Source organism: Gallinula chloropus (genome assembly GCF_964237585.1).
Source record: "Gallinula chloropus genome assembly, chromosome: 17".
Classification (NCBI taxonomy): domain Eukaryota; kingdom Metazoa; phylum Chordata; class Aves; order Gruiformes; family Rallidae; genus Gallinula; species Gallinula chloropus.
Window position 1 is genome coordinate 10881589 of NC_140102.1, and position 12787 is coordinate 10894375.

The 12787-nt window shown below is 45.8% G+C and overlaps 1 protein-coding gene across 2 annotated transcripts in view; it reads right to left on the bottom strand.

Annotated features, from left to right (window-relative positions):
* Window positions 1-208: 208 nt before the first annotated feature.
* Window positions 209-12787, bottom strand: part of BCR (BCR activator of RhoGEF and GTPase) — a gene marked incomplete at both ends in the record, with an annotated part of 98949 nt that continues 86370 nt past the window's right edge. For both annotated transcript variants that reach the window (XM_084271866.1, XM_084271865.1), the window contains 7 exons: window positions 209-298; window positions 985-1147; window positions 2106-2211; window positions 2818-2952; window positions 4458-4597; window positions 5410-5519; window positions 5650-5709. In XM_084271866.1, coding sequence (XP_084127992.1) covers window positions 209-298; window positions 985-1147; window positions 2106-2211; window positions 2818-2952; window positions 4458-4597; window positions 5410-5519; window positions 5650-5709 — 804 coding nt within the window. The remainder of the gene's footprint in view (window positions 299-984; window positions 1148-2105; window positions 2212-2817; window positions 2953-4457; window positions 4598-5409; window positions 5520-5649; window positions 5710-12787) is intronic.

A 12787-nucleotide genomic window follows, 5' to 3' on the forward strand; every position in this document is an offset into this window, starting at 1 on the left:
AGTTCGGGTCCTACCAATCGAAGTAGAGATTTTTCTCCTCTCTCTTCAGCTTGTCTCTGGTTAACAAACAGCAGAAGCACTGAGGGCCACAGTCCCCCGGGTCAGGAACAGGCCAGTCAGGTCTGAAGAAACACCAGTCGTCTTTTTCTTGGGTGTGGCAGATTTATGCCAAGAGCAGTTCTTTGTGTCCTGTTGGTACCACAGGCCCCTACACCTCTGTGGAAAAGAGGATGCTTTGCCTCTTGCTGTCTGGGGTGGGGATAGTCTCTAGCTGCAGGAAGTACAGAAGAACTTGAACCTGGAAAGAAAGAGGTAATAATAATGCTTGGTTAGCTCATCCTGGCTATTTGAGAGTTGGCAGACGTGCCTATAGCCCTCTCTGCAGGAACACCTTGCAGTTATGGATTTGTTTTAATACAGCATATAACAGCAGGAACATTACAAGTTGCTTCAGAGACACTCTTTTTGGCTCCCTGGGTACAAAAGTGGTGTTGGTGTTCCACTGCACTGAAAACACCCTAGTTTGTCATTACTCAGTCAAGAAAGGACAAACCAGCCTGACCCACTAAAACAGCCTCTACGTTTGAATTCTCTGCATTGCCTTCAAAAGGCAGTAGTGGCCAGAGAAACCCAAATTTAGCACAGAATTTTACTGAGCACAAGTGAAGATGGCTTCAGTGTTGAGGAGCACTGTGAAAACACACTGATGGTCCTTTTATCCCAGGCTAGCAACGTGGCGCTGCGAGACAGCCCACAAAAAGTCTTACTGTGCACAGCCAGGAAACATACAGGATTGTGTGTGTGCTGCATTCGTACAGGAGCAGCCCGAACTGTCTGAAGGACACTTCTACAGTCTGAAATGGCTGTGTATGGGTGAAAGTTGTTTATTTTCTCAAAAACACCCTGTCCTGAAAACACAGAAGGAGGACTGCAGTTAACCACGTATCGCCTTCGCAAGGTTCAGCAGCACATTTGGGATTCTACCTGGGACATGACTTCTAGCGACCAACTATCCGTCATCGTGATGGGCTGGGTTGGGTTAGCAGGGATTTTGCTGTCCTTCTCTGAAGGTCTGAGCAGCGTTGGTCCAAAGACAGTTGCAAGATTATGCAGGGACATCTTGTTAACGCTTTCCCTCTCAGCAACCCTGGGGGAAGAAAGAATGAACAAGGCAAATAATTTTAAATATCCGAGTTTAGAAGAGTCCTTAAGCAAGAAACCATAATTATTCCTTTTGTAAAACATTTCAGAGACCACTGTCTCCATCTGTGCCTAAATGAACTTACAGATAAGCGATACCTTGATGTGACACAACTACAATATGGGGAAAGGGACCACAGGAGTGGGACAGGACTACAGGAATGTTTTTCATCCCAGTTTCATAAATGAGAAGCTGAGACACACAGGTTAAAAAATTTACCCAAGGGCAGAAAAGTCTGCAGCAGAAATGTGAGTAAAACCCAGATTTCCTGGATCTGAATCCAGATCCTCTGTCACAAGATTACCTTTCATCTCTCTGCTGACAAAACACCTTTGTAAATTCATGCATTGTGCACGTATTAAGCAAGGTTACTGCATTGGTATCAAGCACATGGAAATACTTTTCACAGTTACAACCATATTTACAAAGACAGAGACAAGATCAGAAAGACTAGTCTAAGCAAGGAACTGACCCCTCCAGAAGTGCAAAGGTGGCATTTTTAAATATATATCATGTTAGATTCCAGACACCTTCTGAGACATGGGGCTCGAGTACTTAAACACAGCCAAAGCTTCATGATTTATACAAAACCCTTTGTATCCAGATGCAGGTGCAGATTTGCAGTGATGTTGCAGGAGGAATTTGCATTTACACTAGATAAGCCCTGAGACTTTTGTTACCCCTTTCTGTCAGTTCTAATCCTTTTGGTATGAGTGGGGATGGAATTCAGGATTTAGTGCCTCAGTGAGTGAGTATGAGACAATAGTTAACCGATGAGCATTCACAGCAAATCAGCAAATACTTCTTCATTTATGCAATTCAGCACCAATTCAAGGAAAAGGCTCCTCTTTTCAGAACAGCAATGCTTCATGTGTTAAAATCCGTCTAAGGATCCACATATTACCTTTTTAAATGGTCCAGAAGGAAAAGGAATGTCACAAGGTTGGGTTCTGGAAGCGATAACAATAGATTCAACATACAGCTTTCCTTTGCAACAGGATCTGAAAGTGCTACAAGAGAGAAAATAAACAAATATCAGCATAGGCAGTGAACAAGAATTTGACCGACCGCCCATTTTCCCGAGCCAACAAATATGGATGTCATGGACTGTAATTACATCATAGGTTGGAAGGTCAGAGTTGCACATCAATACCCCACAGGATCTCCTTATTTTACAGATATGCAGAGAAGCCTTTTCTCTCAAGCAGTCCAACTGCTTTCAGACTTTCAACCATTACAGTGTTTTCACCCTGCGGCAAGACAAGACAATCTATCCATCCCCCTCCAAGAGCACTTCCCTGGAGGTCTGCATGGAGCAAAAGCCAAGCTGAGCCTCTGCACGTGGGCTGTCATTCTGTTCTGAACCTGGTTTTCAGGCACTGGGCAGTTTTGACTCAGAAAAGGCAGGACAATTGTCTGCTCATATCCAAGCTCACAGGCAGACCATGCCATTCCAAGGCTTGTTTCTGAGCTCCGTTTCACTTCCCTAACAGCTTGTTCCAGGCTTCTGTCCAACTGTATAAATACGGGTTTGTGTTGCTCTAGGAGCAGCCTCCTACAGAGCAGCATCTTTAGCACACACCCGGTTTTCAAGGGTTATTTCTGCTACTACCTACCAATGCCCTCAGCAAAGTTGGGGTACAGTTCATCTGTAAAGAGGGGCTCCGGCAGCTCCCGGAAGTACAGTTTCAAGGTGCCTGCGATGGCGTTGACATCCATCTCGCTCATCATCACTGACACGTCTTTGTTATCTGCAGGAAGGAAGAGGGGAAGCTGGGTAAAAGAGCTGCTGGCCTTCCATTCCTTCTTTTTCTTGCTCTGGCTCCCATTATTTATCCTCTCTCTTTACCCAAATAGCTGAGAGTTTTCCTGTTTACATTTTCCCAGATTAAATGAGCTGCCTTCTGACAACTGGAAAGTGCTGCAAACAGTTTACAGCTTTAAACCAAGCAGAGGGAACCTCACACTCCCCAGGGTTAGTTAGGCTGTGGCAACAACCTCAGCCTGATCTGGAACAAGCTCTGCTCCACTGTATTTATCTGCATTTCAATTTTTGCTAGCAACAATAACTGTTATTCCAATTCCCTGCCCCTGACAGCTTTGAGTAAGAGACTCTGAGGCTGGCAACTCCCCACTGAGCATAGTTAAAGTACATAGGATATTCAGGGCTCACATTTCAGTTTTGTTACTATTAAGAACAACAAACCCACCCCCCCTTTCCCTAAACTAAACCAGCCAGCAGAGCCGGTACAGAGTTTAATGAAGCTTTATGTAAAACAGCATTTCATGTAAAGGGGAAAAGTAATTTTAAAATCTTTGCAATGGAAGAAATTTAACCAAAAAAAAGTGAAGACAAAGCGCAGGGAGGGTGAATTTGGGCACTTGGCACAGGCTTCATGACTGTTTGCATCAAGAGTTTGTGGCATGTGGCTGGAGCAGTCCTTGGACCATCGTGTGGAGGCTGGAAGTAGGGCATAACTTCACTGTTTGTACCTCAGCAATTTGGAGGTGTTTCATCTGCCTGATCTTGGACGCAGTTTGGGACACACATGCAATGCTTTTAAATGCAGCACCCATAAAGAGCCATTTTCTGCCAAGGTCAAAGAATGCTTTACAAAGGCTGGTCAAAACTGTCTAATTTTACAATCTCAACTCTGTCTAGAGTTAAGACGACAACGCAGGAGCCCTGACCACCCAACTTCAGTTTTGTAAACACCCTTCCTTGTCAGTCTTAGAAGTAATTTTTTCCCTGGCTTGTTTTCCCAAAACATTCTCAATTTCAAGGACTTCTATTAATTTGGAGACCTCAGAACAGTGAGGAAATTACAGCTTCTGATTGCTTCCCTAAGGAAGGCAACTGCCATTTACCAAGATTTGGCTAGGCAGGCAAACCCACCATTTCACGTGGGCTGGGAAGAGTAACAATATGTTATTTGGTATAAGGATACACCCTGTTGTATGTCTTGGGTTGAAGAATACTGAGAGAGTTGGTGGTGTTCAGCCTGGAGAAGATTCCAGGGAGACCTTATTACAGACTTCTAGTACCTAAAGGGGCTACAGGGAAGCTGGATTACAGGCTAATTACAAGGGCTTGTAGTAACAGGACAAGGGGCAATGGCTTTAAACTGAAAGAGGGGAGATGTAGATTAGATTCTAGGAAGAAATTCTTCCCTGAGAGGGTGGCGAGTAGCGGATCACCCGACAGAGCTCACACAGGTACCCACAGTGCAAAGGAAAACATGAGACAATTACTTACTGACATCAAAGGCAGCTTTCAAAGCCTGGATATCAGTTGCAACCCCAGAGACACGGTAGATGCCCACCTCCTCCATTCCACGCCGCTCTATCTCCTCCACACACTGGCGCACTATGTAAGGCACTTTCGATCTCTCTCTCCTTAAGACAGACAGGTAGAAGAGTTCAGTACAGCCCCCACCATCAATCCCAGTTACCCCAGTCAGCCCAGCCAGCTAAAATCATTTTGCTGTGCAAAACTCTTCTGGAAAAAGGGGTGGGAGAAAGGCTGAGCAGGCGATCAAGACTGAGCTGAAAAACTCCTTTTAAGACTGGAAAGGGTTTTCTGAGTGCCTCAGTCTGGCTCTGGTTGTTCTGCAGCTACCCTGAGCACTCAGGCTTCTGGCCAGGTCCTACTGCTCCTAGAATCTACAACTTGGCGTAGGCCATCGGAGGATTCCCAAACAAACCTCAGATACACAGCAACACTGTTGCTTTCCAGTTAATGCAATTCCATAGGGAGGAAATGCCACACTTCCCAAACTATCTAATAGAACAAACAGGTTTCTTCTGGCAAACGATTCATGGCAAAAGATCAGGGGTTAAAATAATACAATAGGATCCAAAAAATTTGAACATTTCTGATTATGGAAAGGAAACAGCCCTGTTCAGTAGCTCTGGAAATTTGTGATCAAGTCAGCTAACTATGGAGTAAAGGGGCAAGGGGTATTTCTGGAACTCTGATATGCTGTAAGCAAACACCCTGGGTTGCAAAGCCTGTGGGCACACTGGTTTTTCCCCTGTAAAAAATGAAGCTCAGAGAATGAAGCATCTCCTTTCCACAGCCATCTATGCTACTGCCTAAGTGGAGCAGACTGGGCTGACAGATCCCCCAGCAGGACAAGGACAGGCACAACCAACTGCCCAGCTGGCTTTATAGAAACAACAGGGAGAAAAGTGACCCATCAGCTCACTTGGTGACAATAGCGATCTTGACCCCAAACACCCCAGTTTGTTTCCGGGACGGCATCCTTTTCAGGCTGAACTCCCGACTGGTAAACTTCACTGACAGCTTCACTTCAACCTGGATAAAAGAGAGAACCATTGTCACTTTTCAATCACTTTCCTTTTTTTTTTTAATGCTGCAATGCACAGCAGAGAAGGAAAGCCCACGAGAGGGTCAGAAGCAGTGCTAACTTGTTTTCCATACTTACTCCATTCATCGAGATGACTGTGCGTTGCCAATCTTTGTCTTGCAATGCCTGTGGCTCCAGCTGAAAAACATGGAAGTTACCCATGAGCTAGAAAGAGACTTCAGAGAAATCAGCTACCCTGAGACGTTTCTGTGAGTGAGCAGAGCACTACCACTTCCAACATGTAGCTTTTCCATAGGAAAACACACATTCCAAGGTTTCCCTGGGTTTAGGTTACGGGACACTCGGATATTGTGTAGTTCTCTGAGCAGGGCTAATGAGGATTCTCACACAGCAACATGTGTGCAGTGTCTGCTCAACAATAAAGGCCACTTCAGTGAGAAAAATAATTGTTTGAAAGCCAATGACTGCAGTATTCATAAAAAGAGAGACTGTGTTCATTGCTTTAGCACAACAGGCACATTAAGAGCCAGACAAATTTGCCCCATCCCACAGGGCTACACAGAATCACAGAATGTTAGGAGTTGGTTGGGACCTCAAAAGCTCATCTAACCCTAACCCCCCACCACAGCAGAATCACCTACACTCAATCACACAGGAATGCATCCAGGCAGGTTTGAATGTCTCCAGAGGAGGAGACTCCACAACCTCTCTGGGCAGCCTGTCCCAGTTCTCTGTCACCCTCACAGTGAAGAAGTTGCTCCTTACATTCACATGGAGCTTCCTGTGCTCCAGCTTGCACCCGTTGCCCCTTGTACGAGTCAGAAAAGGGGAGGAAAGGTTTCCAAAGGAACTCTGATTTGAAACAGAGGAAGCTGTCTCCCTCTGCATTCTAGACACAGGTGAGAGTGGATGCGGGTGAAATTGCTGCACAGGAATAAAAAGCCAGGCCGGAGAACTTCATAGCTCTTGGCTACGAACTAGTAGCTTCAATGAAGGATTATGTTCCTCTGATGGAAGTCCTCAAGCATCAGCCAAACAACATTCCAGTACTGCCTGGGACAGTCCAAATGCACCTGACTGCCCACAGAGTGTAGCTCAACAGACCTGTTTGCATGGGGACTCCTATCAGCAAGCAGAACCAGCCAAAGCAAGAAGACTTCCATGCCTCCTGACATGGCTTTGTAACACCTGGCTCGAACACCAAGACACAGCAAGACCAGGCAACTGCTGTAGGTTCTGTGTCTCAAGTTTACTGAGGTCGGCAAACAAAAAGACAGTAACTAGAGCTGCTGCTGCAGCACAGCTCCTCCCCCCTGCAAAACCCCATGTTAAAGCAGAGCTGCCCAACAGGAAGAGGCAAATGGTGAAACAGCAGCAGTGGCAGGAGATTCTGTGAAGTTTCCGATGCAACCGTGCTCAAGCTTTCTTTCAGATCATTGAAAAACTAGCCCAATGCTGCTGACAGCTACAGAGACCAGTCCTCCCCACACCCTTCCTCACTTCCCAGAAAACAGCAACCAGCAGAGAGAACAAGTTCTCCCAGCGTGCTCACACTGGAGAGACCCCAAGAAGCAACAGACAAGCAAAGTCAGGCCAACCTTATCTCTGCGCACTTTGTTACGGACGTGAGACCAGAGAGGGATGCTGCCAGCACACACATGCTTTCCTGTCGAATTGGACCGGCTCCTGTAGGTGCAACTCTGGCAGAAATTCCTGAAGATCCCTTGTAAGGAATAGTCAGTAACCAGGAGCTCCCACATTTTGGGACTGCGCAAAGCTCCAGGAGGCCAATGGGCAGCAGCGCTTAGCTTCAGTGCTTCAGCAAGCCCAAATAACAGTCTGCTTGCCAAGAGGGTTTGCTTATAACTCTGGCGGAACAGATCCGCCCCCGCCTGTGCGGCTGGCCAAGGTCCCTAGAAGTTGGCCAGAATCTAGGCTGTTCTTCCCTGAATTTCCGTTTGGTTTCTTTCAACAACTGCATTCTTTCCCAGAACCAAGAGGAAACCATTTCTGAAGTGTCTGGTTTCCTATGAAGACCGACCATGCTCAGTATTCCTGAAAGCTTGCTCTCCAGCTGCCTAAATAGTCATCTCATCAGGCTGCCAAAACGGCCCCACTGACACCCACAGCCACAGCTGACCCACCAGCTCGGAAGCCATTTTCCATATGCTTTTAGGATGGAGTAGCTGTGGGTGCATTATTTACAGCAGGGAGAGATTGCTTAAGACTGAAGGGGTAAAAGGGCTTGAAGATTTGCCAGTGAAGTTAAGTCCAGCAGCATCCAGTTACAATTTACGCTACTGTGTGTTACCAGTTATGTCTCTGTGATGCTTGGGGAACTCCCAGCTGCACAAAATGAAAGCAAGTAAATAGCTGTTAAAAAGCGTGAGGCAAACAAAGCCCAACTCTGCCTCAAGAGGGAATTTTGTATGGCTGCAAAGGGCTAGTGACTGCAGTGTGTGCTGGGGCTGGGAGCACACAGCAACTCTCCCTTGCTGGGTATCTCCTGGTGCTGAGCAAGGACTGCGGGTATACCTGCTGCTCCCTCTTGCCCCCTGTCTCTGACCTCCAGTGCAGGGCTGGCAGGAGACAGCTACGGTGAGCAAGGACCAGGGAGCAGGCCTGGCTGACCTGAGCCAACCCCACATAGATCCCTGACAACAGCAGCAGCAATTTAATAAAAAAGAATTTTAAAATAAAATGCTGTTTAAATACACAAGGGAAATGATGGAAGCGAATCGCCGTGGTTCTGCCGCCAGCCTGGAGCTGAGCGCCTCACAGCTGCTCGCTCTGGGGGGAAGGGGAAAAGGAAAAAACCCAAAGGCAAACCTTTGGTTGGGATAAGGACGATTTACTAGGACAGCAGAGAGAGAAATAACAATAATAGAACTTTTATAGCAAACATATATGAAACTGGTGGTACATGATGCAGTTTCTCACCAAACCGCACAACTCAGGCCGTACAGCTCAGAGCTGTCCCAAAGCTGGACAAGCCCCCCTTTATGCTGAGCATGATGTCATTGGCACAGAATATCCTTTTTTGCCAGTTTGGGTCACCTGCGCTGGCTGTGTCCCCTCCCAGCTTCCTGGGTGCCCCCCACCTTCTTGTTATCAGGGCAAGATGAACAACTGAAAAGTCCCTGACTTCTTAGCAGCAACTAAAAACATCAGGGTGCTATCAGCACTGTTCCCATCCCAACTCCCAAACACCATTACACCAACTGCTAGAAAGAAAATTAACTCTATCCTGGCTGAATCCAGGACACCAAAAAGAGGGCAAAACTTGACTAAGCTCTCAGCACCACTGAGCGAGATGGGAAGATCGGGCCTAACAATCCAACAGTCGCAGTAGAAAATAACAGAGTCAGCTATGAACATCGTTTAGACTATGAGGACATTTTCAGTCCTGCTCCCTACAGATGACTGACCTCGTAAGGCCAGAAAGAGCGACACAGAGAAAGGGCAGCAGGAGCAGGCAGGCTACAGAGCAGGCTGAAAACAAAGCGTTAGGGAATGTGGTGCTCCGACACAGAGAGGGCCTGTGACAAACCGGGTCCGTGCTGTCTTCTGGCCTGATTTGGAGATCAGTGACCTGGAAGAAGGAACACTGTGTAGAAGAATGAGACCTACAGACAGTGTGCCAAAAGGAGGATGCTCCAAGTACACAAGCACATAATGCTCGCTTTGCCAGCTCGAGCAGGGGAGGCCCTGTTGAAATGGCTGCCTCCACATCAGTTCAGCAGGGAAATTTACTGCACCTCTAAAAGTTTCCTTCAAACAGCTGCTTGGTTTGAGTGATGAAAGGACCTGTCCCATCTCCACTGAAACTGAAAAACTGTTGTTTCTATGACCTGTGCAAGAACAGGACAGACCTGCTCCAGCCCTCAAAGACTGTAACTCACAGGCTTATTTGCGCAGTCGCCACCAAATCCACATGCTGCACAGGAAAAGTACAAGCAAACCAGTTTGTCTTTACTCCCCCAGCACCTCCAGACCCCTTGTGGCCTGTTCTTTGGTATCTGCAGTGGCAAGCTATAGCCCCAAATGCACTAATGAGCCAAGCAAATGCCTCTCTGCATCCTGCACGGAACACAATAGAACAAAGCAGCTCAGCACCAGAGGGATTTCTGAGTGCAAGTCTCTGGCCCTTGCAACAGCTTAGCACTGAATTAACACAGACAATTAGTGTAGAGCAGCCAGTAGGGGCTGAATGTGCAGAACATAATGGTGAGGACCTGGGAAAAGGGAAACTGAGGATGCTGGTCAATGGCAGATCCAAGCCAGGCCCTAAGAAGAGTGTCTGTGCTCTGCCTTAGAAGCCACCACAGAGAATTTGATGATGGGTTTTTTCAATCCCTCAGAAGAGAAAGATGAAAAAAGGCCCAAACACTCAGAAAGCAGAAAAAATGAAGCAGCATTAGTGGAAATTAAACGCCTGGGAGCAAGGGCTGAGGCAACCTTAAGGTTAGTGTGTTTTATGCTATTTATTCACATTACTTCCTCCCTTTATTAAATCTCCCTAGCAACTTTACACTCCATCAATTTTTAATTGTAACTGATGTGACATACATGTTGTCAGTCTTATGGCTGCTGGAAACTCCCAGTCCAGCCATAACCCTCTTCTTCTCAATGCTCCCCACTGACATGTTAATCTTTCCCGCCATCACGCTTTAGACATGACCCATTGCCTTCTTCATTTCCACCCTAGTTTCATTGCTGGGATCCTGTTCTGCATGAGCCAACTGTTTAAATGAACTCGAGTGTGTAAAAGGTTTTCTGAGCTGACACTTGGGAGGTACAGCCTGTGACAATCTGTTTTACATCTAGATATCTGAAATAGCCATGTGCACTGCTATGAGACAGCCCAGATAATTAAGCAGATAAGAGTGATTGTTTTGCATGGCAACAGAGGAATGGTGTGCACTGCTACCACAGAATGACTGATCTAAGGTCATATCCTCTTTGATTTTCCAGCTCTGCTGAGAAGGTGAAGAAAATGGTTTGTGTGAGCTGATTCTGCAGAAAAGAAGGAGGAAAAAAAAAGAAAGAGGAAAAAAACCCGACAAAGGAAACAACATTTCCAGGAGGCACCGACGGGAGGGGATGGATTGGTTTACAGGATGAAGCGTCAGTTTACTCATACAGACTGTTCCCAGGGCAGAGGCCAGGCTTGCTGACACATGTGCTGGCTTAGGTACACAGTCTCAGGACCAAACAAAAGGCTGCTACACTCCAAACACAGGGACACGACTACCACACCACCAGCAAACGGGCTGGCCTCCCAGCGCCGGACGTGGACTGCAAGGTAACAGCAGAAAGAAAAAAAGTAGAGAATTCCAAATGAGAGGAGCTGAGGTTTACAACTGAACCAGGGCTCCAGAAGATGATGCCCGTTTCTTCCTCCCCCAAACTCCCCAGTAATTTCAGTTTCACAGTGTATGTAGGAATGGCACCTTATCCCAGCGTTTCTTGAGATGTAACAGATGCCCCCAACCACACATGCTGGCTAGTTAAACATTGCACATCCAGGGCGGCCATTCCTAGGTGGTCTGATGAGGGCTTCACTTCTACATTTACTGGAGCTTCTCCCATATTAAAACCCTGAGGTTTTATTTTTCAGAGATAAAGCTTGCAGATTGGCAGGCAATGAAGCTCTTGCGTGTGGCCATAAAAACAGGTAAATGAAATATTCCAGAGGAAAAGAAAATATGAGCAATGGGAGCTATTAAAATTACTGCCCATTCCTGGAAACTCCAGACCAATTTTCAGTCTTCCTTCCTCCATTGCCATTATGTAACGGAGAGATTTAATAAACATTTCACAGCCAAAACAGTCCTTGTCTTTCTTGATGCATTGTTTTCATCACTGTAGCTCAGAATTTGGTGAGTCAGAAGTCCCAGCAGTGGGAAGTTGCAGATTTACAATAATACATGGCTAACAATATGTTGCCATTTGGCCAACACAGAAATTGCCCTGTTTTTATCAGCAGGAGGATGCAAACACAACTCTTGATGTCCCCAGAGTTTTTAACTAAAGGGAATGTAGGAAAAAAAACCCAACCCAACCTCATCCAACTTCAGAGGGCTTGCCTTCACGCAAGGCAAGACGCTGGCTGGGTAACGACAGCACAACAACAGCAAAACAGAGGGCCCTAGATCCACTGGCAACTCTAAAGCAAACACAATTTAATGTAAAAGCACCTGGGAAAATCTTGAAGGAAAATGACTATAAAACCAGTGACTGGAAGAGATGCTGACAGCGTTAGCACAGCTAACCTTCAGCCACAGGGCTTAAGCTCATTTTGTTGTTGCTTTATTACCATTTTGAATAGAGAAACAGTATTTGCTTTAAAAACAAATCCCTTTAATAATTTCTATCACCCCCAACATCTTACCAGACTCTTTTACAACATCTTTTTGCAGTTATTCAATAGTGTTGAAAAGTTGTGTGATGGGACACAAATCACTGAGAATTAAGAGATGTTCTGAGAGGTCATCAAGTCCCCTTATAAACTTTTGCATTTGCTTTTTATAATACAACAGAAAGCAACTGTTGCACATCAATCAAAACCTTTTTTTTTAGGTTCCTATAAAAGACTCATGATGCAATTAATATTTGATATCACTGAAGAGTATTTTTACTTATTAAGTAAAAAATGTTTTAAGAGAATAAAATGTTTTAACAGAATGTACAAGTGGTGTGCATAAAAATGTCCACTCCTAAGAAAAAATGTAGTTAAAATAAAGCAATGTATTAGTTTTTAAATAATTCCATATAAAACAGTGGAAGGATTTAGAGGGTCAGTGACCTCAGGGTCCTCTGTTATGAGCACAGAAATCTCCAGGGCATTTCAGGGCCAAGAGCTTGCTCTTTTGTAGTTGTTCAGCTCCATGGAAAATAAGCTTTTGTCAGCAGAAGGGACATACAGATTTCTGGTTAGCCTGAGAGCCATACATGGGAGGCATGCTGTACTAGCATTTATTGATCTGTACACAAATTGTCTTTCAAACACCCACCATGCATTTGGCAAGGAATGTTTTCCCTGAAAATGGCATGGCAGCCTTGGGGCTGTGGGGAGGGAGGGAAAGGAATGGCTCTAATGAAGCTCATTTAGACAATGAACCCTCTGGAGTAAAGGTGAGCTACGATCTCAATCAGAGCTGTTTCTGAAATCCCACAAGCGGCCTTGGACTGTGTGACCAGCATGCAAATGTTGGAGAAACCTGTCACCCAGGGCGTGATGAAGAGTCCAGTG